The sequence below is a fragment of the Symsagittifera roscoffensis genome, chromosome 2 (genome assembly GCF_963678635.1).
Source record: "Symsagittifera roscoffensis chromosome 2, txSymRosc1.1, whole genome shotgun sequence".
NCBI lineage: Eukaryota > Metazoa > Xenacoelomorpha > Acoela > Convolutidae > Symsagittifera > Symsagittifera roscoffensis.
Genome location: NC_087063.1, coordinates 3579836 through 3606660, shown reverse-complemented (window position 1 = coordinate 3606660; position 26825 = coordinate 3579836). Strand labels below are relative to the sequence as shown.

Genomic DNA, 26825 nt, shown 5'->3' with positions numbered 1-26825 from the left:
CGCCTTAATTGAATCTTGCAAGAGTATTCTCGAAAAAGCATTAGCTAAAAATGATGAACTTGTGATATAAGCTAATAAAACCGATAAACCTAGCAAATTATTAACGGAGTTGGCTGCATGATGGGATAGGATAGTTAAAGTTAACGATGAAGTTACTGGTAAGGCTCGCGCTCATATGGAATCTAATCAAGCTTCAGAAGTCTGCGTCAGTGAAACTAGTCGATCAAAAGTTTCATCAAAACCGGCAAAATCCGGGTCGAGGAAGCAAAGCTCAATGAAATCATTGACCCCCAGTGAGCGCCGCAAAGAACTGCTCCTAGCGAAGATGAAGCGAGAAGAGTTGGAAAAACAACATGAAGCAACCTTAAGACTGAAACAACAGGAAGCCATCATCGAAGAGCAACAGCATCTGATTGAGATGGAACGAAAACTACAAGAAATTAAATTTGAAATTGACCGTAAAGAGCAAGAATACCGTTTACGAATCGAAAAAAGTCGGCTTGAAATGGAACGATAAAGCGAAGAAAATCGTATTAAAGTAGCTGAAGCAAAAATGGTTGAAACTGAATTTCTCGAAGAGTCTGAAATAGATCAGCATCTCGAGCTGGCGTCTTCGGTTGATCGTCGTTCTGACAGGGTAAACGATTGGGTTGATCATGCATTAGAAAACCAAAAAGGGCCCGAGGTAGTTCCGTCTTCTTCAAAGTTTGAAACCTGTATAAATATAGAAAGTGGTTCGCATCAAAACAGAAATGTGTCCACAGCGGTAGCTTCACCTCGGCGATCGTTGCCGAATCAGACTTTTGGTTGTGATCAACAATGTTATCCCTATCAACCAACCGTCTACTTCAGCGATGGCGATGGAATCAAGCACGCTGTATCCACTAATCCTGAGCACGAAACGCAGTCATTGCTTATTTCAAATAACGCTACACTTTGCGAAAACAATAAATCGTCATTATTTAATCCAGCTGTAACAGCAGCTACCAATACTCCGGTATGCTGTTACTTCTCTGTACCTCATCCTTCGTCTTCCATTCAACATATCCCCTTCAACAACTTTAATAACGATTCTCGAGTTGTTGGAAACATGCCCGCCATCTCCAATCAATACTCTGGATACACCCCCCATGCCATTTTGTCACAAACACCTGCAAAATTAATCTGCAGAAATCAAAACTTGCTATCACATAACGTGTATAGCAACCCTGCTTCAGTGAACAATCCATTTAGCGGACAGTCTGCCGTTATTAGTCAGCCCAATTTGCCACTAATGTCACAGTGGATACCTGCAGTCGCCCAATGTATCACTGGGGTAACAAGTGATGGTAACACGAACCCATCAGTTGGTGTTTTTTCATCCGTATCGCCAATATCTCAGCAACAAATCCCCCACTTATCAAGTGGTGGTACCGTTTACTATGGGTTTCCCAATCACGACGCATTGGCTGAAAACACTTACATATATCAGCAGCAACCTTTTGCAGCTGATCCAAGCAACACATTGCCGTCGTTGCAACCAGCTCCCCAACCGCAAGCCGTGACACTGAATGACTTAATCCTAGCTCTGTCAGTCTCAAAGAAGAATCCCCTTCCAGAATGGAAGCTGGCCCAGTACGATGGCAACCCGCTCCAATGGCACGAATGGTTTGGCCAATTTTGCAGTACTGTAGACGCAGCGTCCCTAAGCGATGATGTGAAGTTAACTTATTTAAAAACTTTAGTCATGGGAAAAGCTAAGTCAGCCATAGCAGAGTTCGCATACAGTGGAAAAATGTATAAGGATGCTCTGAAAACTCTAGAAAGAAAGTTTGGCCAGCCACAAAACGTAATTACGGCCCACCTTGATAAGTTGTCCAGTTTCCGGCAGCTTCGAATGCGCAACTCTGAGAACATCATTAGCTTCTCGATGACCATTTCAAGTCTAGTGGCTGTCTTTAGGTCTCTTGATTATGAAGAAGATTTGAAAAGCGTCTCTTTGTTAAATCAAGCTCTTTCAAAAATTCTACCAAACATGAGAGAATCGTGGTCACTTTTTGTCGTGAAACGTAATTGGTCACGCCCCAACCTAATTGACTTTAACAATTGGTTAAAAGATAAAGCAGAAGCTCATGAGCAAATGAAAAATATGCCTGGAAAGTCGAAGAGCCATCCAAAACTAAAGCTGTAACGAGAGTTTTTGCCTCGACAAGTACAGTTGAGAAAAAGTTTGAATATCCTTCTTGTATCCTCTGCAAGGGGAAACATGCCTTGTGGAAGTGCTCTGTGTTTATGAAGAAAACTCGAACACAACGTGCGAAATTCTCTGCGGAAAACAAATTGTGCTTCTTCTGCTTCCAAGGGAACCACGCATTCCGGCAATGTCCCAGAGCAAAGAAATGCACCAAACCAGGTTGCACCAGCACCCATAGTGTACTTCTCCATGGTGCTGAACGTGTTTTTCCTGGTCGAAATCCGGACAAAAATGATAGCCATACAAGACCCAACGCTGGTCAAACAAGATCTAATGCAGAGCCGGATAAAGCGAGCACAAACGCTGATCGAAAATCATTCAGCAAGAATATACCAAACGCAATTTCGAATCATGCAGACATTAATCCCGTTCCGTTGGATGTAAGTTGCGCAATCTCGAACGACCAATCATCAATCATAACATCGAAAAGGTTACTGCCCATAATCAAGCTCCAAGTTTTCACCGATTTCCAGAGTGCTGATTGTTTAACATTGTGTGACTCATCATCTAGTCATTACTGGATATCGGCTAAATTAGTCAAATGTCTGAATCTCTCAGGAAGAGATTTGGATCTCACAGTAAATGGCATTAACACAACGACTGTTGTTAAAACGAAACAAGTTCAGATGAAGGTATCTTCTAACTTCTATGGATTCGAATACATATTCGAAATAACCGCATTTGTCAAGGATGAACTTAAAGTCGGTACCGATACCGTCAATATCCCTGCATTACAGAGCAAAAATCCGTACCTTGCTCCAATCAAACCAATTGTGTATAGCTACGCCGATGTAGACTTAATAATTGGTCAAGACTCCTTCCATGCTATTCGGCCTGAGGAGTATTTCAAGAGTGAGACCGATCCAAACACTTCGCCCGTCGCGGTTCGCCTTCCAAAAGGCTTGGGTCTTGAGCGGCCCAATGCCGACTTCTACTGGTTTCCTTTCTACTTGTTTCAAGTGCAATACGGATGATACCGAACTAGCTTGTCAAATCAAACGCTGGTATGAAATAGAGTCATACGGAGCCTACAAACAGGTCGACTCCCGTTCAGCCGAGGACAAAAGGATGGCTAAAATACTTGATTCCTCCACAGTCCATGATGGATCAAGATACGCTGTAGGTATGCTTTGGGCAGAAGAATCTATCATGTTACCAGATAATTACTATTCCTCTTTGGTTCAGTTAAAATCGTTGGAAAAACGTTTAGCGAAAGATCCTCACTTAAGGGATCAATACTCAAAAACTATCGAAGATGATATGAGCAAAGGATACGTGATTCAAGTTCCTATCCATAATTTTTTCGAACCGCAGCATACGCGAGTGGTATCTTCCTCACCATCCCGTGTTGAACCCAAACAAACTTGGTAAAGTGAGGCGTGCCCTTAACGGAGCGTCTAAATTCCACGGTACGTCATTGAACAAATCGTTGCTAGTAGGACCCGACCTACTGCAAAAACTTGTGTTCGTTCTCCTCCTTTTTCGTCAACATCATTTTGCCGTATCGGCTGACATTGAAGGGATGTTCCTACAAGTCGGCGTCCTTCCAGAGGACCAACCATCTCTTCGTTTTCTGTGGCGGGAGGACCCCACAGCCGATGTGGTTGTACACCAGTACACCAGACATATCTTTGGAGCGAGAGATTCGCCAACGTGTGCAAATTATGCATTGCAATGGACTGCAATGGATAATCAGGCGATGTTCCCTGACGCAGCGTCCGCAGTTCTAGAGAAATTTTAAAAGGAAGACTACCTAGACTCTTTTGAGGACCCTGATGTTGCGTTTAAAATGAGTCAAGAGTTGACTACTCTGTTAGCTCTAGGTGGTTTTAAATTAAATAAGTTCATAAGTAACGTAACTAAAATTAATAAAGAGTCAAACCCGCCCCAAAGCGCGCCGCAACGGAAAAGTAAAAATATTGTAACTTGTGGGGATAATTCTTCTCATGTTCTTGGTCTGAAGTGGGACCATATCGACGACACTTTGGTCGTAAGCCGTGGTGTCAACCGTGGACTTAAAAATTCAATAACACAGCGAACAGTGTTAAGTTTTGTTTCTTCCGTTTTTGACCCCATAGGTCTCGTAGCGCCCTATACCGTAAGAACGCGATTATTGTTGAAAGAAATCTGGCGCATTCAAGGTCAACAATGGGATGATGAGCTACCGGTCGATATCAAGACAAAATTTCTTGCCTGGCACTCTGGTTTGCCATCTTTAGGAAAAATGGGTATAAAGCGCAGCTACTTCTCCGCACCAGTCGATTGGGTTGAGTAACACATGTTCGGTGACAGCTCAGAAGAAGTTTTTTGTGCTGTAGCTTTTCTTCGCGCCCGTGTGAAAACTTCACTCGAAACACAAGTTGCCTTCGTCTTTGGAAAAGCAAGAGTTGCGCCCATGAAAGCGCTTTCCATCCCGAAGGTTGAACTGCAGGCCATGTTACTCGCTACCCGCTTGAAGGAAGATGTCCTCAAAGCTCCAACCATTCCTGTGTCAAACACGTTCATGTGGACTGACAGCACTACTGTGCTCCAGTGGTTAAACTCAGGTAGTAAGCAACCCACGTTCGTGGCAAACCGGATTAGACCAGTGGTTTCACGTCTTAAGTGGAGACAACCCTGCTGATACGGGAACCAGAGGAATCTCAGCGGAGTCCTTAAAAACAAGCAGCTGGGTGAACGGGCCAAGTCTGCTGAAAAGTGGCGAGTGGCCTTTCAAGCCGAGCATAGAAATACTTAAGAAAATCCGCCTGGCTGGTTCCGCTTATGACCCTAACGAAGGTTTGGAGCAGGCCTCTATTTTTCAAACGTTGCACAAAAACAAAAACAACCCATTTTATTTGCATGGGAAGAATTCAGCTCGTTTCGTAAATTCCAGCGAGTGGTTGCCTTCATGCTCAGACTAAGTCCGAAATATCGGCAATACCGCACTAAAGTCAAGGAAATAACCGATCCGGTTGAATTAGAAACCGCCAAACAACGACTTTTGTTGATTTCCCAAAAGGAATCTTTTGAAGCGGAATATTTACTCCTGTCCTGCGACAAAACCGTCAAAAAGTCTAGTCGTATCACACAATATGCACCGTTTATGGGTCCTGCATTCCTAATTCGTTCAACTGGTCGAATTTGCCGCCTAGTTGAAACTGAATATGACAGAAAACACCCCATAATACTTGATGGAAGACATTCTCTGGTGAAATTGTTCGTAAGTGATATTCATTATCGCTATTAGCACCAGTTCTTAGACTACCTGCGAGCTGTAATTCACTTAGAGTTCGCAATCTTGAACCTTCGCTATTTATTAAAGTCCATTGAAGTCCACTGCCTTATATGTAGGAAGCGCAAAGCCAAAACTGTCACACCTATGATGGCAAAGCTTCCAGTTGAAAGGCTTGGTTACTTTTGGACCCTTTTACGTCTCAATCAGGAGGAGTTCTGAAAAACGATGGTGCTTCCTTTTTACATGTATGACCACCAGAGCTGTACATATTGAGATTGTCTCATCCATGGACACGAGTTCTTGTGTAATGGGAATCGAAAGATTCATTGCCCGTCGCGGCACTCCATCAGTCATTTGGTCTGATAACGGCACCAATTTTGTGGGAGCCGAGAAAGAACTCTTAAATTGTATTCAGTCGTGGAACGGACAAGCACCCCCAGAGCTGGCGAAAAAGGGTATTAAGTGGAAATTTAACCCCCCGGCAGCCCTGCATCACGGTGGTTCCTGGGAACGTCTCGTTCGGTGTTGTAAAAGGGTATTCTACGCAATAATAGGAAGTAGAAAGCTCACTCCCGAAGTCCTTGAAACAACTTTCTGTCTTGTAGAACAATCACTGAACACTCGACTAATAACATCAGTAAGTGCAAGTCCGGATGGTTTCGAGGTGTTAACTCCTAATCATTTTTTGTTAGGCCGAAATGGTACAAGCTTCCCTTCTCTCTCTTTCGAGGAGCACTTCGACATTCGAAAACAATATATCCGAGCGCAAAACTACGCCAACGCAATTTGGAGTCGTTGGCTGCGAGATTATGTGCCAGCGCTGAATAAACGCAGTAAGTGGCACTCCGAAAGTGACTTTATTTTAAAAACAGGGGATTTAGTGTGGATTGTTGACAAACGCAGCCCAAGGGGACACTACTCTCTGGCTCGTATAAAAACCCTTAATTACGGAAAAGACAACGTAGCCCGATCCGCCGTAGTTACCATCCGCTCCAGGGAGCTAACTCGACCGGCCGTAAAACTCGCACCCGTTTTCGCTCCTTTGGGCGCGGAAGATGTTCGCGCTTAAATCAATCTTAAACTAATGACGTCACTATAGCGCGAAAGTGAAAAAGCTAAAATTAGATTTTCTTAGACAAAAGGCTTTGAAAACTACTGGTTTGTCCGATTAAGGTCAGTTTGCCATCAAAATGTTTATAGATTTTTGAGATTGTTGGAAACCGTATTCCTAAAAATGTTAACCGAAAAATGTTTAACCCATTGTTTCAGATATTACTTAGTCTTTATATTATCTGTTAAATTGCCGATAATTTACAGATATTGAAGCAGGTTTTTGTAGGTCTTACAGGATACGAGAGTGCGGCACACTAAGTTTAAGGCAAAACATTAACAATTCAGACCAGATTTTATCAGAGCCGAGAGAAGTTTTCTGATTTTTTTTGCAATTCCAATCTCATCCAGTGAAGCTTGTACATGATAACACTATTTGCCCCTAAGGCTTTTCCTTGAGGTACGTAAAATTTTAGAAAAAAATGGAAACAAAAACAATCCTTTGCGATACTTTTTTTCCACTGGTCGGATCGAAAAATATTTTTTCCGAAAACTGAAAAATTGCCACGCTTTGCTTTTCTCTCAGCTCTTTTCTCGGAACAAAAATTGGTTCAAATATGGGAATGTCAAAGTCCCAAATAATTTTTGTGATTGGCAATTTTTGAGTGGTGAAAAAAGCGATGCTCTTAAGGGCTCTTTTTTTTGTCCACGCACGAATAACAAATTCATTTCTCAAATATCTCACCTTCTTGCTCAATGAGCAGTCTCTAATATTCTGAGAAAGCTGAGACGTTTTTGCTCGCCTTCGCAACTACTGATCAAATCTCCGTCACAGATATGCAGCGGCGGATCAAAAATTCTCTCTGTTCGAAAACTTTGCTACTTTTTTTATTACGTCGACCAATTAATTTTACGTGCGCCCCAGAAGATTATAAACTCAAGGGATGACGTTTATTAACGCCACAGGCAAATTTTTGAAGAAAAAAAAATACGTGCGCTCCTCCTCAAAATTGGTATCTATTGACGCCCTAAATTTCTCATTGAACATATGATTTGGGGGATAAGAGTTGCTTTCTTCGAAAAATTTTTAGTAGTTAGATCAACGAAAAGTCCATTCAACATCTAGTTAAACCTTGATACTATGGGCATATGCAGATGTAGTATACTGACAATTCACTTCGAGCTTTTCCTGACTGGTTTTGCTCTTCGAGTATTTAAAAACAATTTATAATGGTCCAAATATTCACAATTGTATAATCTTGGATAAATATTAAACAGAAAAGGTTTGTTCTTTGAAATTATTTCATTGAAACCTGAGAAATCGCTTGACATCGTAAGTTGCAGTTTCCACTACTTAATTTTTTTTCAAAGTTTTAAAAAAAGTGACGGATAAGTTGACGGAAAAGGGGTGGTTTTTGTTAATACATTGACGAATTTCGACCTTTAAACTTGACGTTTTTGACGGGATTTTTTTCATAGAACCTGAATTTTAGTGAAATCCTGAGCGTAGTTTTTTTTATAATTCTGCAGCCATTTTTTGAAATGAAAAATGTAGGGATTTAAAAATTGTAATTTGGACATTTTGGGATAATTAATGCAAAATATCTTTTACCCTATACAAGAGGCGAATTAAAAGTATTGAAACTTAAATTGAGGCGCAAATATTGCTCACATTATTACGCCACCAGACAGAAATTAATCACTTTATAGTTTTTAGAGCGTGTGTGGGGATGACAGAAATTATTTTGAAAACAATATTTTGTAAATTTTTTTGTTGTTCTATGAACTTTCTGCTCAAAACTTTTTCATCGTTTTTCAAGGCTATCTGGAACGTTCACAGTTTTGCTCTGATCTAAATTGTTTTGTTTTTACCTTCAAACTTTGAAAATTGTCATAAAAAAGTTATACAATTCATAATGAATTTTTTAACAAAGTTCTGCGAAACGTGTTAACAAGCTCCAAATTTAACTCAGCTTTTTGTGTGCTTTTAAACGTTTTTTTGATGTTTTTTTTCATTAATTGCATTGTGCAACTTTGTTGAACTAAAAACGATTCGTCTTTCTGAATTTCGCAAGAACGGTTTTTGTAATGTCGGATTTTCTTAGCGAAGTGATTTTGAAATCAACGTTTTTAGAATTGCTTTTAAAGAATTCAGAAAAGCAATTGTAAAACTTTGATTTCAAAATCACGTCGCTTCAAAACCTAATTCACAGTTATAGTTAACGCTGAATTTTGGCAAAATTGGTGACAAATATTACCCCGTACTTCACAAAAACTGAAAAATCAAATCTGATCTGCTCAAACTCTTATTTATTTCAGATGCTGTACACATTTCATCCATGTTTCATTTGAACATGGGCACGTCTGTTTTAGTTCTGGGACAGAAATGGAATTTGTCAATAGTCCAGACCTCATGGCAAGATTCAGATCTGCTCATGTGTGGAGCTAGCATGCATAGATAAGGTCTGGTTTAGAGCTGCAAAAACCTGGAGCTGGTCTGCTACGATTTTTAAAAGATAAGATCTGAGAAGCATGATTGATCTTCTTTTGAAACCTGTTTAGATCTCAAGAGATCAATTAAATTCATGACTGGCCAGAAACATCACTTCAAATATTGTTTATACAATTTTGTAACCTATTTGAAACAACAAAAAACATGAAAGAAAATTAAAAAGAGGACCAAGTATCCATTTGTAGAAGAAGTAACGATAGTTCAGTGGGATGATAATTGAATTTATACATAACAAACACAATTACTGAAAAAAAACAATTTATTTTTTTATTTAGTGAAAACAAAAAATTACTTTAAGCGGTTTTATAAATGAAATTATACATGAAAATTAGAATTGCCAAAAAGGTACTAAATTTTTAATTGAAAGAGTAAAATTTTGTTTTACTTTGTTTCTGAATGAAATTAACAGATCCTTACATAAATGCGGAAACTTTTTTGAACAAATGATCAATTGAACTTGTAGGTTTCTATTTTTCCAGACATGATTATGTTTTAACCAGGCCTTAACATATCTGATCCAGACCCGACCTTGTCTGTTCCTGCTCTAAATTGAAAAAACTAAGATATTGATATTGATCAGATCTGCTCATCATAACTTCAGACCTGTGCAGATGTGCAACTGTCGCTACATCTGGATTAATAGTAGGCAGATCTGTTTTTTTTTGGTACGGGGCAGCAATTTAATTGATCAAATTTCTTAACAGTTTTTTAACGTTCTGAATTGAGTTTGATATTTGTTTAAGGCGACAAAGTGAGAACTTTAAAATTAGTTGAGTTTTTTTAGATATGCTGAACTTTATTATACTGCCAACGATTTAGTAATTACTATAGCTCAGATAATTTAGGTTACTTCTTGTTGAAACTCGATTTTAGAATTTTAAACAAGTTTTTAATCCCACAAAAAAACTGAAAATTTATAACTAGAATTTAAGGGGTGGGTTATTTATACTAAGGGAAAGTTTCTATTAGAGTTTTAGAAATGGTTTTTTCAAAATAAGGGTAAAATCCTAAAAAAGTTATTCTAACTTTTTTGCCGAACAAAAAATGGATTTTTCGAGTTCTCATCAAAGATTAATAAGACGCAGAAAGGTGTGATAGATCAAAATCAAAAGACTTTTTTGGAGACAGTTTGGAAAATTTCAATTGTAATGTCCTGATAAAAGTTTGTTCACTAAAGAAAGATAAAAAGTTAGAAATATTTTTAGTATTGATTTTGAATTTGAAATATTAAATAGGAATTTGGTTTTAAATTTTTTGTTCACGTTTAACTTGACTACTTTTGTTTTCAGCCGAAATTTTTTTTCAACTCAAAATTTATCTATTGTTTTTGGCCGTTTTGTTAAAAGACCTTGATTGCAATCAATTTAGGACGGATGATAATTTATGAGTTTTTGCACAGTTGTTGCTCGCTCAAAAAACAACACATTTAATGGTTCTATGATGAAATTGCTGGTCGTGATTCAGATTACTGACTCTCGGTGTTTCTTCCATGAATTTTTGATTTTCCATGATAGTCATTTTTGATGAAAATATTGTGTCTTGACCTTGAGATAAAATTTTTTATATAAAATTGGGGTGCGTCAGTTTGGTCAATACTAAATAATTAAGCGAAGTATTGTTTGTCCTATTGAATAGTAGGAGGCGAGCTAAATCATTCAAAAATAATTGAAGCAAGCTATTTAATTTCAATTCGTGTCTGTACAAAACAGTCCCATACAAAGCAGTTCAAGTTACAACAGTCCGGAAAAGTTTGAAAACAGTCCGATACAAAGCAGTCGGAGAAACAGTCCCGAGTAATAATTGTTTTAACAAGCCGGTAGGCCGAGAATTGTCCTTTGTTCAACAAACATAAAGAAAAAAATAGTGACCGCCGCAGTCGCGCCAACGTGTTGCGAGCTTGCCAACAGAGAGTAGGTCTTACAACGAAATTTAGAGCCAGTTATTGCCGGAAATAAGCGATCTTAAACCGGGCTGTTTTGTATTGAACTGTTTTTTCCTTTATTTCATGATATTTTGGACTATTTTGTATTGAACTGTTTTGTATGAGATTGTTTTGAATATGCACCTTTTATTTATACGTCACCTCATAGAAAAAAAATGTTTAAACTTTTAAGTGAGATAGTGTGTGGTTTATACAATGTAGAGACAACAAATTTTTGTATTAAAGTTTTTCCAACCCAACCGCCTCCCCCCTAAATCCGCCCCTGTTAGCAACGAACAATTTTAGTCGAAACTGCGTCTCAAAATACAACTTTTCAGTATAACTGAATTTTTTGCGCCCTAGTTATTTTTGAAAAGTTTCAAGTTATGAAAATCCAAAATTCAAGTTGCGATTTTTTCAGAATTTGGAAAAAAAATGTTTTTTTTTTGGAAAACAAAGGGCTAAGAAGACTAACTCGCATACTGTTGGAAAACTAAAAATCATTAAAGTTTTCAGATATGTGACTATCCTTTCTGAAGAAGATAGTTCAAAAACTAACTTTTGACCTAAAAATAATGAAAAATACACAACTTTATTCGCATGGGAGGGTGAAATTGAATTCCGAGGGTTGCAGCGAAAGGTCAAAGCACCAAAATTTGACCTCTCAGATTTTATAACTAAGAACTTTGGAGCCGACGATGAAGTTATACTCAAACTCAACATCAAAGGAGTTCACGCAGATCAAAAAGCTTCTGGACGACGGAATCTTCAAGCTTGTGGACAAACTTTTTCTCGAGTTCCATGACTGGCAGCCAAGTGGCTGGTCAAAAGCCGAAGAAGACGGTCTCCGAGAATGAATGGATTCGGAAAGTAATGTGTATTCGAAATGGAACGCCGACTACCCTAAGGTTCCCGATGCAGCGTTTTGGAGTCCTGCTGTATTTGATGAGTCATTTCGCCAAAAGCCGAAGTGCCATTCGTCTAATGGTACTGTAAAACTGGCAATCGCTGTCGGAATGAACGCGCGAAGAGTGCGACGACTCGACTCGTTGCGACGGTACGCGCTCATTCGGAGACGAAGAGCATCAACATAGGGTTATTTGTCTACCGCGAAAGAAAATCACAAAAACCCGAAGAGTTTTTTCTACGATTTCGAAAAAAAAATGGATAATATGCTATGCTCGTATCTACTCAACGTGAACTATTGAAGCACACGGGACTCAACACAAATCTGTTTCTAAAGGAAGATTTCAAAGGAAATAAAGCTCTGAAAAAAGTTTTAAACAATCGTAATACTGGACATGTCAATCAGCCCGTATGGATATTGTCGAAAAAAGCGTCAACGTTGAAACAACCATTCTTTTCAAAAAGACGCGTGGGGAAAACCCGCCTTTTTTGGAAACCGGTTATGAGGAGATAAGCGACAGTTTGAAGCTGGATACCAATTCATATCCGACTCTAGTGCTTGATTCGCATTTTGACCAGACTTGGATTTTGTCTGGGTTTTTACTTGATTATTTTGCCTCGTCGACACACGCCGCAGAAAACAGGAGTCGCAAGGAAATCATAGAAAAAGATCATGGGCAAAAATCAGAGTAACAAATCAAGAAAAGGTCTCAATAAAACAATTTTTGAGCAAAAAAATTGCAATCAAATCATCAAAAGTTATCATTTTTGATGAGATAATAGGCAAAAATATGTGGCAAATCAAGAAAATGGTCGAAGTGAATCAATTTTAGAGATCAAAAATAGCCATCAAATTTATAAAAATCATTATTGTAAATCAGTTTTGGTCAAAAACTTAAGTAACAAATCAAAAAAAAGTCAGAACAAACCCAAAAATTTGCAATGAAATCATCAGAAATTATCATTTTGAACCAGATATGAAATTTTTATGAAAAAAAATCAATTTACATCCGTTTTAACCCTCTAAAAAACAAAAACAATTAATAGTTGAAAAAAATCGATTTGAGTTTCATTTGGATCAATTTTTTTTAGCTGGAGTTTATGATCCACCTAAATTGATTTAAAATCCGTTCAAATCAATCTAAATCATTTCTATATAATCTTCGTAGTTTTTTCATGCTAAAATTGATCTCAATTAAATCTACAAACTTCTTTCATACCAAAATTGATTCAAATCCGTTTTTGTTAGTGCGAGTAAGTACGACCAACCACGGAGTATGAACTTGATTTAGAAATTAGGCGCGCCGAGTTTCCATTATTCAACTGTTTTATGTCCGAAACTATCAGTTTGTTGGCCAGCTAAAAATATGCAGAAGACTATGTCAGTTTTTACAGATCTGGCAACGCTATTTACTTTGGGTTTCGTCGAACAAAACAAATTTTTTGTTGATGCTCAGATAGAAGGCAACTTGAAAGACACTGTTTAAAACGGCAAGTTTTTTTTGAAATTTAAACTTCAACTGTGTGAAAAGTTAATTTGCTATTTATTGTGATCAATAGGTTTTCATGCAGAAATCGGATGCGCCGTCTTTTTCTCAGGATAAATTATCGAGAAGAATTGGAAAAAAAACGTTTTTAGGACAAAAAAACTCATTCAGGTTGTTTTTGTAGATATATTCAAGCACAATTAGCACAAATTGTAAGGAAAATTAAGCAAAAAAACTGAAAAAATTACAGCTGATTTTTAAAGCCAAACATCCTTTTAGCTTACATGTGCCATTCAACCAGAATCCGTTATGATTTTATTCGAAAAAAAGCGTACGATACGTCAAAAATTGCAATTAAGGACGTTATTGGCAAAACTAATCGAAAAGTGATAGGTAAAAAATAAGTCACGATGTTAATTTCAATTTTTCGAAATGACGTGCATAACATGTAACAATTAAACATTTTTGGAAGTTGAAAGCTGCGAAAATCAGAAAGATATTATTCAGGATCAGGAAGGCTATTATTGATAAAAACATTTTTCCTGGTGGTGCAGGAAACGCTTTTTAAACGAAGACCGAGAATTCGGAAGGGTCTATCTCTGGATTTGAGAACTGCGTTTTAGAAAAATTTTTAGCTTCCCGGATATGTCCTGAAGTTAGTTTAACCAACATCTGGATTCAGTTTCAGGATATGAGGAGCTAAAAATTAGGAACGGTTCGATGCTTCGCCGATGGATGGGTTCTTTTTTCTGATGAACAAAAACAAAAGTAATGTATTTACGTTTTATAGCCCTGTTTTTAGGAGGTCTGGTGTACTAAGACTGTGTCATGGGTTCAATTTGCATGCAACTATTTATGCATGTAGTTTGTCAATTTGCATAGTTCGGCCGATAGATTCTAGACAATAACACATTTGATGATCCGATTTTACAAAAAAAATACATAAATTGTTTTTGGTAGAGACGTTTAAAAAGCATCTTAGTTTTAATCTTCACGCTAGCCAACCGTTAGATGCTTAAATTTTACTCTCCGTCGTTGTGTACTTTCCGGGCGAGTGTTAGATTGGTTAAATTTTAAAAATATGCAAATTAGACAGTTGTCCATTTTTGCTAATGTACACTTATTCCTATTTATACTCATTCTATAAATAAATAATAAAATGTTTTTAAAATTTTATCTTTCCTAGGCTGCTTAAATGCTACAGCCTCTACTAGGATTCTAGGACACTACAAATTCCAATGGTTCAACTTTTGAAAAATCAATATCATGTTTTACAACTTGCTTGCGATGCCTTAATAACTTTTCCAGTGTTTTGTTAAGTTGTTCTCCGAATCTCTAAGCTATGTAGTTTGAGTTATGTACTTGTACTGTACTCATAGAGTAATTTCACATAAGTTACACCGTCTGCTCGTCACGCTATCTTATTTTCGGCCGGATAGATTCGTGCAACTTCTTAGTCTAATACCGATCTTAATCTTACTCTTATATCTCCTAGTCTCAATAGATCTAGTGTACACCGGTTTACGCGAGTTAGTTCCAGAATGAGAACAACTGTATTCTAAGTTTAATTCAATTTGTTCTGGTGTTGAAACTACAACTAGTTTCAACACTTTACAAATGAATAGGTTGTTAGTTTTATGGAGTGTGATTGGTTAGTACTTAATATTTTATAAAGATAAAATATCATAACAATAACCAATGATAAATACTAGTTTAGATCTGGTTCCAAGTTCTTTAAAAGAAATTTAGGATCAATTGAGTCAATTTTTACAAAACAAGCTTCAAAAAATCATTTTTTAAAATTTTGTAATCAAAACTTTTTTTCAGGAACTTAGTGAAACAAATGAAAACAGGAACACAAAGTTTTTCAGGTTGGAACCCAATCTGTTCCGTTTTTAAAATGCTATAATGTTTGATGTTTTTACCGTTAGTGAAAATTCTTTCAAAGCTAAGTAAGCTTAGAAGCTAAGAAAGTTGAGAAATCGAGCTTAGTAGTCTAACTTTCCAACTTTTTTGTGCAATTCTGACGATAGTCAGACTATCCGGAAAAAAATGCTTTGATCCATACATTCATCAAAATTTTGCGCAAGAGGCTTGAGGTTCATTTGGTTTAAGATCCATGATAAGTACACTAAAAATTTATAAACTTCAGACTTTGACAAGTGATTAGTGCAGCTTCAACTTGCAACCTATAAATAAAATATAAAACGTTTAATTTCAAAGTTTGTAATTTGAGCTGTTGGTGTTTATTTTCTGAACAATTCATTCGAAATTTATGATTTGAGAGTCATAAAAATGCTTCAGAGGAAGACCTCGTAAAAATTCCACGAAATCAAAACTATGTAAACAAAACATCCCTTCATAAATAGCCTGAAATGTTCGGTCGTTAAAAGTTTAAAAGGCACTCTGGTAATTAAACCAGTACACCGTGTGACATGCCAGCAAGCTTGAGTGAATGACGTACAATTGTTTTGGCACATTCTAGACATGGGATTTATTCACCCGTTGAAATAGTTCAGTGGGCAGAAAACTGCATTGAAAACCAGCACGTCACAGTACCGAAAGACCATCTTGTCGAATTATTTGAGCCAAACCATCGAGCGTTTTAAGTTCACCTTTTCATTATAATCAAAGGTAGGTTTCATTAATCTTTTCAGCAACATGGATGTTTATGGCCGCTTGTCTGCAGTTATCTGCCCTCGATTTTATTAAAAAATATATAATTTAAGTTAGAATAAACGCCTGATAAGTCTAAACTAATTGGTACCATAGCAAATGCCACACCCATTTTCTCTAAATTTCCAAACCCATCTTAAAAGCGACCTTTCGAACCTTTCGAGTGTCACGCCTCTTCGAAAAAAATCCCGGCAAAAAGTTAATGAATGGACTCAAAAACAGACGTATGTTCGTTTTACTTTGCCTCGGAATAAAATGAAAAATCAATCAAAATATTAGTAATTTTACCACATTTTTGTTTTTAGGCTCTGTGAGACTTAGGATAAGGTAGCTGACATGTTTAGTGGCCCCGGTAGGCCACGGTTGCCATTAGCCCTTCGGTTGACGTTCAGTACAGATAAAAGCGGGCTCCTCTGGCGCCCCCCGCGGGTGCAATAAACCCGGCAACCTCAATTTAAAATGAAGGACGCATTTACTTTAGAGACATTAGAGTGAATACATTTAGATTGGACAAGACAGCTCAGTTGTGGTGTAAATTGAGAATAATGCTATGATGCCAGCACTTCAGGGAATTAGCCGCTGCGTGATTAGACGCTAATTTGATAAGCGTCAAACATACTACTGTAATCTACATATCCATCTTCAAAAATTGAAGCTTTCGGCAATTTGAAAAAAGGAAACATTTTTTATAATGGAGAAAAAATTTCTATCAAAGTTGATCATAAATCAATAGACAAGGTTATATGTAGAATCAGGGGGGGGGGGGATCTAGCATTTTCTTGAGATGGGGGGATTTTCAAAAAAAAAATCGAAAATTTTGACGACTTTTTTTTTAGGTTGGATCAAATTGACTTTCCGAGATCAAATTGACTTTGAATTAAATTGACTTTCTCCCAAATCACTAAAAAGACCCTGTTTCGGCCATATTTTTTGCGCCACTGAAGAGGTTTTGAAAAACAGCCCAAAAAGGGGCGTTTTAGTCCTTGTTTGGACAGTTTTGACCAAAAAATCGTGTTTTTTTTGGCAATCCCCCCTCGCCCCGTCAAAAATAGTATATATTTGCGCCAACCGGACCTCTAGGAAAAATTTAGGGTCAATCAGCCAAAAGTGGTATAGGGCTTAGGACTTAAAATAGTACCAAAGGAAGACTTTTCAGCAAACCGGGGGTCGAACCCCTGACGGTAAAGCGTCCACCCCCCCCCCCCCCCTTAAATCCGCTACGGTATAAGAATCATTTATTCGAATAATTTTTAAAAACGGAAAAATTGCTTTGTTAACATCCATATTTTCAGGAATGATTTCAAAACGTACTTTGGTGGAGGGTCATTTTAATTTGTGAATTTATGCAAGACCAACTTGACATTTCGGTTTTTTAGTCTCGATTGTCAGCCAAGTGTGGTGAAAATGGCAGTCTGACTGATTTATTTGATTCTGTCAGATACAGATGGTAAAATCAGTGGAGCCAGTTTTCACGCCAAACTTACCCTATTCTATTTGGTAAATGGTTCCAAAAAGAGGGAAATTACATTTGTTTTGTTACTATTGCATCTGTAGGGGTCAAAATAGTAAATGGATCCTTTTCTCTTTTCCTGCCAATTGCGGCCTGATGGCTTTTTGACCTGACGGCTGTTTTTGACCAGTTTTTTCAAAAACTTGCTTTTTACCTGTTTTTTTTTCAAGAAATTGCCTGCGGCCCGAAAAATTAGCCTGCGGCCCAAATAAAGTCTTTGTAGTGTTCTGGGATCGCTCGATAACTCAATTTGGTCGACTTAAAAAAGTCGACAAATTTTTCAATTTTTTTTTTAAAAATCCCCCCCTCAAAAAAATCCTAGATCCTCCCCTGACTGTGACCAAAATATTTTTGGAGGATCGGCTCCAAAATTTTTAAAGATGGATTTGTCCGTTCGAAACATGGATAATTCATCATTTAACTAGGAGTGGAAGGATCTTTCAAGCATTTTTGCTCGATATTTTAAAAACCTTAAACCGTTTCTAACTTCAATTAGATGTTCGGTTCATTATGGAGATTTGCTGTTGTGCCCTTAGAAACATCCAAAACATAGCTAGGAGGTAATTGACAAGAGATAATGAAATTAAGACAACAATTTCAGAAATCTTCCATGATTTACACATTTTATGATTGCATCTGAGCCCTTTTGAAAACCAACGTTCGGAAATCCAGAACGTAAATACCAAGTTTTAAGTTTTGTTATGCAGGCAGGTAACATTTGATTCTAGTGAACGAAGTGAGTTTCTATTTACAGTGGGTTTTGCCAGAAATCTTTTGCAAATTGACGAACAAAGTTGTTGCTTTTTTTTCTAAGCTTAAATTGGTAGAAGTTTGCCTATTTGAGCTTTTCTTATAACAAACTTTGGAAGGTAATTACAGTCGAAAGCCACCAAGCATTAAAAAACTTCTCCTTAGGACAAAAGCTGCAAAAGGCAAACTTCTTGCAATTTAAATCTGGATTTTGTTCTTCAATTTGTAAAAGAAAATTTGCCAATTTCAGCAAAAACCTGAAGGAATGTTCATTTGAAATTCGATTGGATTTTTTAGTTCGTCTGTTTTCTGTTGTAGAGTAGGTACTGTAGGGACCTATTTTTTCTTTGAAAATTGGCATATCTCCGAAGAAAGTACACACACATACACACACATACACACGCACGTACTGTGAAAAATGCAGATTCAATATCTTTAATTCACTGAACTAAGATTGACTCGTTTATTCTTTAACGGTTAACAACAGTGAATCCAAACATCGCAGACTAAACTTAAGGTTGACAGGTATTAATTAATTAGTAGCCGCACCAGACACATAGCTAACCAATGGCGCCAACACGTAATATATGATTAGATACTATATATGACATTCCCTCAACAATCAATTTTCAAACAACTGTTTTAAAATTATCCAACGGAAATGTTTGAGTTTTAGACCAGCGATAGTCCACCCTCTCCCTGGGCATGAATTTTAGTTTAACAAGTTTCTTGAGTTTTCCTTTTTCACTCCCTCTTTCAAATGTGCCTTCCTGCTCAATTAGTGTCCCGCTCTCTGTCTTCCTCTCCTTTGGATGTTCTCGCTTTCAATATACTATCTATCATAACCCCGCCGAATTTAGATACCGCCGTCCGCTTCCTGGTACTTTTCCGTGATCCTGTTCCATCTTCTGATTCTTGACTAGAGTATGATACGAGACGTAAGCGTCGTACTCGTTCCCCTTTCTTTTTAGAATGTTTCCCCCCTCGTCCTTCGTTACTCAAATTTGGGGCACTCCCCCCTTGCTCGTTGCTCATAGTCTGGACCTCCGTGTCCACCCCCTGGGATTTTCCAGCTCCGCTTCCTTCGGATAAGTTTGGTCTTCCAATTCCGTCTTCTACATCGTTATTCATTTTTGGTTCATTTCCTTCCACATCTCGCCCTGGTGCTATTGTTGAGTTCCCTACGTGTTTGGAAATTGTTATTGGCTCGTACTCCGAGTCCGAATCGTCCTCCTCCGCTGGTGAAAGTTCTCGCACTCTGTTATCAGCCGTACTCTGTGCGCTTGCTTTACTCTGTGTGCTCGTCCCCGCCGCCTGTTCGTTTGCTGCTCGCTTTAGTTCCGCCCGACGTTGCAATGCACTCATAGCTGGGAGTGGTAGTGTTAGCTTACTCGCGGTAGTTGGCGCGTTCGATTTGATGACTTTCTCGGCAACCCCACTTTTCCTAAGTACAGAGCCATTTGCTAGAGTTATAGTGTGCTTAGATTCGCGAATTACTTTTTGGTTTATGGGTCTATACCTTTTATTGCTATCCTTGAGTCGTTGGAACAACAGTTCGGTCCGTTTACTTGGCTGTTTAGACTTTCCCCCACAAGCCTGTTTCCCGTCCCCGTCAGCCATTGGTGTTCCATCCGCCGCCGAAACTAGTTGATTTTGCGTCAGTCGCCTAGGGTGATTCATATGATCGACATCAAACTCCACGTCGGATCGTTCTTCCCAATCCGTTGCCATGGGTTGGATGTTCCTCGGAGCTCTGGGGTCAGTAGAATCTAAATAGGCAGATTTTTGTTTCAACACTCTGGCCCAGTTTAGGTTTTGCAGGGTTGACTTTTTCGTAAGATTTCGCAGTACCGTATTGGCTTCTCTGCCGTGATGAGCCTCAAACGGCGATATCTTGAGAGTAGCATTTGGGGCAAATCTTAGAGCACTCAAGGCTCGTTCTATCATTGATTCTAAGTTTCCACTATCTTTTTCTTTAGCGTAAGTTAAGACAAAGTTTTTCAGACTGCCAATGGTACGTTCGACACACCCGGTGGCGCGATGATCATTCACGGGTGAATAAATTATTTCAATTCCTTCGGAATTGCAAAATGATTTAACTGCGTTCGATGTGAAACTTGTACCTTGATCCATAAAAATTTTCCTAGGGACACCATGTTGAGATATGTATTGTTTAATGAACTTAAGAACCTTGTCGCTTTTATTATTTCCGCAGATCATTGCAGAGGGCCAACGTGAGAATCGGTCAACCGCTACCAAGACATATTTACTTGATTCATTTAAGTATCTAATTGGACCCCAAAAATCAAGCTGTAGGCATTCGTTCGGCTCGCGTGGTTCATAGATCTTCCCAACATCACCTTTGGCGCATAATGGTTTAAGGCTTTTACCTGCATCGGTGCATTCCTTGCATCCATCCGCAGCTGCGACTAAACTCCGGTGGAGATAGGGAAACCAGACATCCCTCGCAGCGTCGAACATACTCGAGCGCCCATGGTGAAACGCATGTATCCGATTAACCACAGCCTTCCTGAGTGGTATGGGGATGACGAGTCGTTCGTCCATCCACAGACAATTTTCCCGCACGTGGAAATCATGTGTGTGCTGTCCGAGGTAGGCACCCATTGCTCTGACCTTCTTTTCCAAATCCGGGTCCTTACTCTCCACCAGTTCTTTTATTGCGCGCATCTGGGGGTCCCCTTTATAGTTCGCTTCCACGAGCTTCAGGTTGAATAGCTCCGGCAGTGCACTGCTTTTGCGGACTATCTTGCAGTCCCGGGGGATTACTGACATGATGACGTTCCCTCCTGCTGGGTATGCCGCCGGAAAAATTTCACCTCCGAATGCCGAAGGAATGGAGATGACTGTGTTGCATCGAATGTCCCTGGTGTGATGCGTCTCTGCCTCCAATCGTGCATCCACAATCTCCACCTCGCTGCTACTGCCGCTCGTTATTTCTGGATGTTTCAACAGTAATTTATTTAATTTCTTCAAATTAAGTGATGTCATTGTAGATATGTGTATTTTGTTAGATCGATAACTTGTTTTGTTAAATAGAGGACTACTGTTTACTGTGGAATTAATATCAGACTCACGTAGTTTACATTCGGTGATTGACTTTACTACTTTTGCGCTTTCCCGGTCATTACACTCAGCTATTCGTTTTAGTGGCTTCTGATTGGTCAACCGATGGTCACGCGTTTTGACGCCCTCTTCCGGTGGAATGTTAACTTTATCGTTTCCAACTTGAATATCTTTAGCTGAAACAATTGATTCCTTTGATGCTTTGATGATCCCTTTATTGGTATCAATATATCCGAGTGAATTGGTAATTGATTTCAATTTTGCCACTGTGAAAGTGTTATCATAAAGACTAACTTTCGTGGCTTCCCCCACCGGATGCCTTGAAAGGTAATCCGCCAGGCCAATTTTAGCCCCAGGCATGTGTTCAATGACAAAATCAAAGGGGATAATTCTATCAATCCAGCGAGTTAATCGACTGAACATAGTCTTGTTTCTCTTATTGTTCCCATTCAATAAAGATAGCAAAGCCTTATGATCTGTCACCACAGTAAATTTCCGCCCGAAAATATAATTTCTGAAGTATTCGGAGCCCCAAACTACGGCCAGCATTTCTAGCTCATTCGTCGAATATTTCTTTTCGGCCGCATTTAAAAACCGGGACGCAAATGATATTGGTCGCCAACCCTCGGTGCCTAGTTGTTCGAGTACCGCCCCCAAACCGTTATGGCTTGCGTCGCACACGATACGTATATCCTTATGTACGTCGAAATGCTTAAGTTCGACAATGTTCGCGACTTGTTTCTTAATCGATTCGAACGCTGTTTGGCAGTCAATTGTCCAGAGGAATTCGTTCTTCTTACTTAGAAGTGGACGTAGAGGCGCCGAAGTTTCCGCTAACGCCGGTAAGTATTTGTGAAGACTATGGATTGACCCCATGAACGATTTCAACTGAGAGAGCGTTTTCGGGGCGGTTAATTTGTCAATTGGATCTGTTTTCCGCACCATTGGTGTAATCCCTGATTTCGTAATCCGGTGGCCTAACCACTCGCAAGTATTTTTCGCAAATTGACATTTTTCTAGCTTCAAAGCCATATTTTCTTTATCGAGTTTCATTAAAATCTTCTCCACTAAAGCGATATGTTCGATCTTGGTACCTTTCGAAATTACTAATATATCATCAATGAAAGCATGCGCGCACGGAAATTCAGCCAGAATGGCATCCATGACCCGTTGAAATTCCGCCGGCATGGTTGTCAATCCGTAGAATCCTGTTTTGAATCGATATGTACCGGTAGAACGGCCTCCCACCAATGAAAAATTGCAATGTTTACTAGTGTTTTCATTTAAAGGAAGTTGACCGTATGCGTACGTGAGGTCCATCGTTGTAAAAAAAACATCCCCCTGTTTGCGTTCGCTGATAGTTTGCCCTACGATGTCCATTAGTTCTTCAATATTGGGCATTTGGTATTTATTCTTATGCACTTGTTTGTTTAGTTCTCTAGATTCCAGTGCAAGTTTAACAGAACCGTCCTTTTTCACGGTGATGACAATAGGTGAAACAAAATATTTGTCTGAACATTCTTCCAACTTTTGGATATGACCCTGTCCCAACAGTTTTTCAATCTCCTTATCGACTTTTTCCTGTAATGTTATAGGTACTCGCCTACCTTTTTGTTGAATTGGAGTTAGGTTTTTGAAGAAATCTGCCTGCACCTTATAATTTCGAATGCGCCCTACCCTGTGAAAAAGATGTTGAAATTGCTTACAAAAATGTGTCTGCCACTCATCCAGGTCATTGTCCATCGCCACAGTTCCTTCCGTGGTATGTATGCTTTTCACCCCTTCTGTCGATGGTGCTTGTACCAGCATCAGTCCTAGTGAGGGCATTAAATCCCTGCCAATAACAGACGGTCGGCACCCTCCGATGACGTTTATATCCGACGAACAAGTCCATCCATTGGAATGAAGCGTGACTTGCATCTTGCCCAGAAATTTTAACGGATTGTTTCCGTAATCGCGGAATTGGTCGTCTTGTGGATTCAGCGGTTTCAATTGTACGTTGACTGTCCCCAGGGTACGTTTTAGTTCCCCAATAGTGAAGATGGATATTGGCGAACCACTGTCAATCCAGGCCTGAGTTGCTTTGCCGTTGATTCTTAAAGCTAGTTTGGCCCCCGCGACTTTTAATTCCGTTTCCTCCTTCCGCCGAATTGACATAACCACATACTCCGTCGAACTATCCGAATCCCATCCATGTGCCGGTGTCTTTGAATCAGTCACCCATCCGACAGAACTTCCGTAATTGGATGCACTCTCCTCCGGATAATCTTGGGTAGTCCCGCCATTGATGTCATCCTCATTTATCATGCCTACGCGACCCCTATTCGCCGATCGACGTCCTCTACAAGTTCGCTCATAGTGTCCCATTTTCTTGCAAAAATTGCAGGTTACATTTCTTGCTGGGCACTTTGGAATGTGGTCCGGGGTAAAACCACTCTGGTCGCAATTGTAGCACTTGCGATCTGCTGCTCCTCCGCGGCCCCTTGTGCCGCCCCTGCCAAATCCACGTCCGCCTCTTTGGAATGGACGACGGTACCCTCCTCTAATTGCGCTTATAGGCTCCGCTTTAATTTGTAGTGAACCCGCTGGTGCCGCAGTAAGTCCCCCACCGGATACTTTATACGACTTTGCGTATTTGTCCCCCCGTTCATATGACAAAGCAATCCGGTAGACCTCATCTGGTGTCTTAGTTGAACGGCATATCTCCGTTTGGGCTTCCTTGTTTGACATATTTACTATGAATACATCACGTAACACCCGTCGTTCCAATGTTCCCAATGAGCATCTAGCGGCTAGTCCACTCAAAACGGAGTGAAATTCTTCTAGCGTTTCCCCGTCACGTTGTTTCCGAGATAGTAGCTGGTACGTCTCGAATGTTTCGTTTCTTTCCTTGCGGAAAACACTCTCAAATTCATCCAAAACCCGTGGATATCGGGTAGTCGCCAGGTCCAGATGGGGCTTCCGGTTATGTAATTCGTCCTGTCCACGTTCCCCCAAACACAAATAGAGGTTAGAAATTAGTGTCTGCTCTGCTTCCACTCGATTTTTCCCATTCACCTCCTCTGGCAGACCGGTAATTTGCGCCTCAGTGAGCGTATTAGCAAAATAAAATGCGGTCGGATTGAATGAATGTTTTGCTATTACACCCCAGGTGAATCGTGTAATCCAATGCTCCCACAACATTGGTGCTTCCGTACATTTACTCGGCCAAAATGCCGTAATTCCCAGTGGATTTTTTCCTGATCCCGCGCTTTGTCCTGCTTGCTGCGCCATGTGAAAAATGCAGATTCAATATCTTTAATTCACTGAACTAAGATTGACTCGTTTATTCTTTAACGGTTAACAACAGTGAATCCAAACATCGCAGACTAAACTTAAGGTTGACAGGTATTAATTAATTAGTAGCCGCACCAGACACATAGCTAACCAATGGCGCCAACACGTAATATATGATTAGATACTATATATGACAGTACACACACATACTTGCACACATACACACACACAATCGTAACCATGCACGCATGCACGCATAAAAAAATCAAACTTAGCATTTCAATCATTGTAACATGAGGCTTTAAAACATTATAACAGCATTCGAAACACTTTAGACGAAAACAATCTTTTAAGCGAAAAAAAAACAATTGTCAATTCAACTTGTTTCAAAAACTGTACCCACACTTTTGCTAGTTTTCATAAAGCGCTCTTTTTCACCATTCACTTATTTTCGATTTCTGAAATACGGGAAAAAAATACGGAAAAATCAATTTCATGGGGAAAAAACTCACTTGAATCTTGCAGTCTGAATGTGAAGTAACCATCAGTCGCGAAACTCCCGTGAGGCAAGCAGAATCCAATGATATCGTCATCCAACTGCTCTTGTGTGAAATTATACAAGTTCACACTTGGAAATTTTTTCGAGCAAATGAAACCCCTCGTTGAGTTCTGAATGACGAAGAAAACATCTGAAGATTTGGAGTCTTCATCATAAGCACGAAGATTAATTCGACTAATTGGTATGACCGAAAAATGCCCGAACCCAGTTCTGGATGTCGGTTTGTTCGTATCGTCGGCACGGGCTATCAAATCCGAGCTAATAGTGTTGACATATATCTTCGGCGCCCTATTATCAATAGGTATGAGTTCGATTGGGATTTGTAGTTTGTCTTTTGTAGGATAGGTACTATCCGGAAGCATGTAGTACCAGCAGTCTTGGCTCGGTCGTCTCGGATCCGACAACGTCAACCCGATTCCGTCAAACTTCCGCCGCGATACGTCGCGACCCGAATGCATATAATAAATGTCGCCTTTTGTCAGATCTCCAGCTGAAAATTTGAAAACTTGTTTATTACTAGACCGACTTCGTAATTCGCCGTAACTCGGATTTTGCGTGACGTAGAGCTCAATTTCAGGTATCAATTGGCCTCCTTGTTTAATTGAGATGTCTTCGTTTGAAACTATTTTTGAGTTGTTTTCAAAAACTGACATGGGTCGAATTGAAACTAAAATAGGGTTTTTCTCCGGATCTATAACAGCAATGTTGAACGTTCGCAGAACCTTGAGAAGCTCATCTGCATCTGGAGTATCAACTATTGATTCTCTGTAAGGATCTTTTTGGTACAATTCAATTTGAAACGCGTCCATAGTTTCCTCGAACGTAATGTCATGATAATATATGACGACATTGTCCTTCAAGTTGATCGCGGAAAATTCCTGAACTGGCTTGAAGATCTTATTACGCAAGATCTTGACGTCACCGTGTTGTGGATCCTTGCTGAGTCTAAACCATAAGGTTCTTCTGTCTAAAGTTATGTCAGTTGTCTCGAAAAGCTTGCTGCTCATTTTATAAATTCCATCACCTTCGTTGTTGTCAAGAATAACAGTGATGTTTAATCCAATTTCAAACGACGATTTAATCAGGACATTAAACTCTTGATTTCTGAGGATATTTGTTCCATCTGTGACGTCGAAAGTTAGATATTCAACATCTTCAGCGACATCAATTGATGCGACATAACATACCCGAACTTTGTCAACATCATCTTGTTTGAAAACATCCCCGTAAACCAAAGTTTTTTCAGCTTGTTCTGAAAGTTTGATAGAAAACTCTCCGAACTTTGCAGTGCTTCGGACAATGTACTGCAAATCTACCAAGTTGGTATCCGAGTCGGTCACTTGAAGATTCGAAGAGTCCAGGCACCTCTGACGTCCAGGAGTTACCACCAGGGGTTCCGAGACAACCAATATTGGAACCTCGTCATCTATGCGATTAATTGTCACGTTTAATTGTTGGACAATTGTGTAAACCGCATATGGTGATCGAGAAAAGTTTGTGTCACTTTGGTCGTTTATTTGAATTGTGAAAGAATCCTCGAAGTTTTCTGATCCACTGTGTTTGTAAACGATCGTGTCCGTTTTGAAAGCGACGTCTTCTGAAATAATTTCAAACAAATCAACTCTGATTGTTAATAATTTCCCA

General features: G+C 39.2%; 2 protein-coding genes across 2 annotated transcripts in view; one reads left to right on the top strand and one right to left on the bottom strand.

The window, feature by feature from the left end:
* Nucleotides 1–26825, top strand: part of LOC134838866 (ATP synthase subunit alpha, mitochondrial-like) — a 494565-nt gene that overhangs the window by 353333 nt on the left and 114407 nt on the right. The window lies entirely within an intron of this gene.
* The window catches only part of LOC134838984 (extracellular matrix organizing protein FRAS1-like), a 78946-nt gene that overhangs the window by 36354 nt on the left and 15767 nt on the right, over nucleotides 1–26825 (bottom strand). The window contains exon 6 of the mRNA XM_063854357.1: nucleotides 25135–26778. Coding sequence (XP_063710427.1) covers nucleotides 25135–26778 — 1644 coding nt within the window. The remainder of the gene's footprint in view (nucleotides 1–25134; nucleotides 26779–26825) is intronic.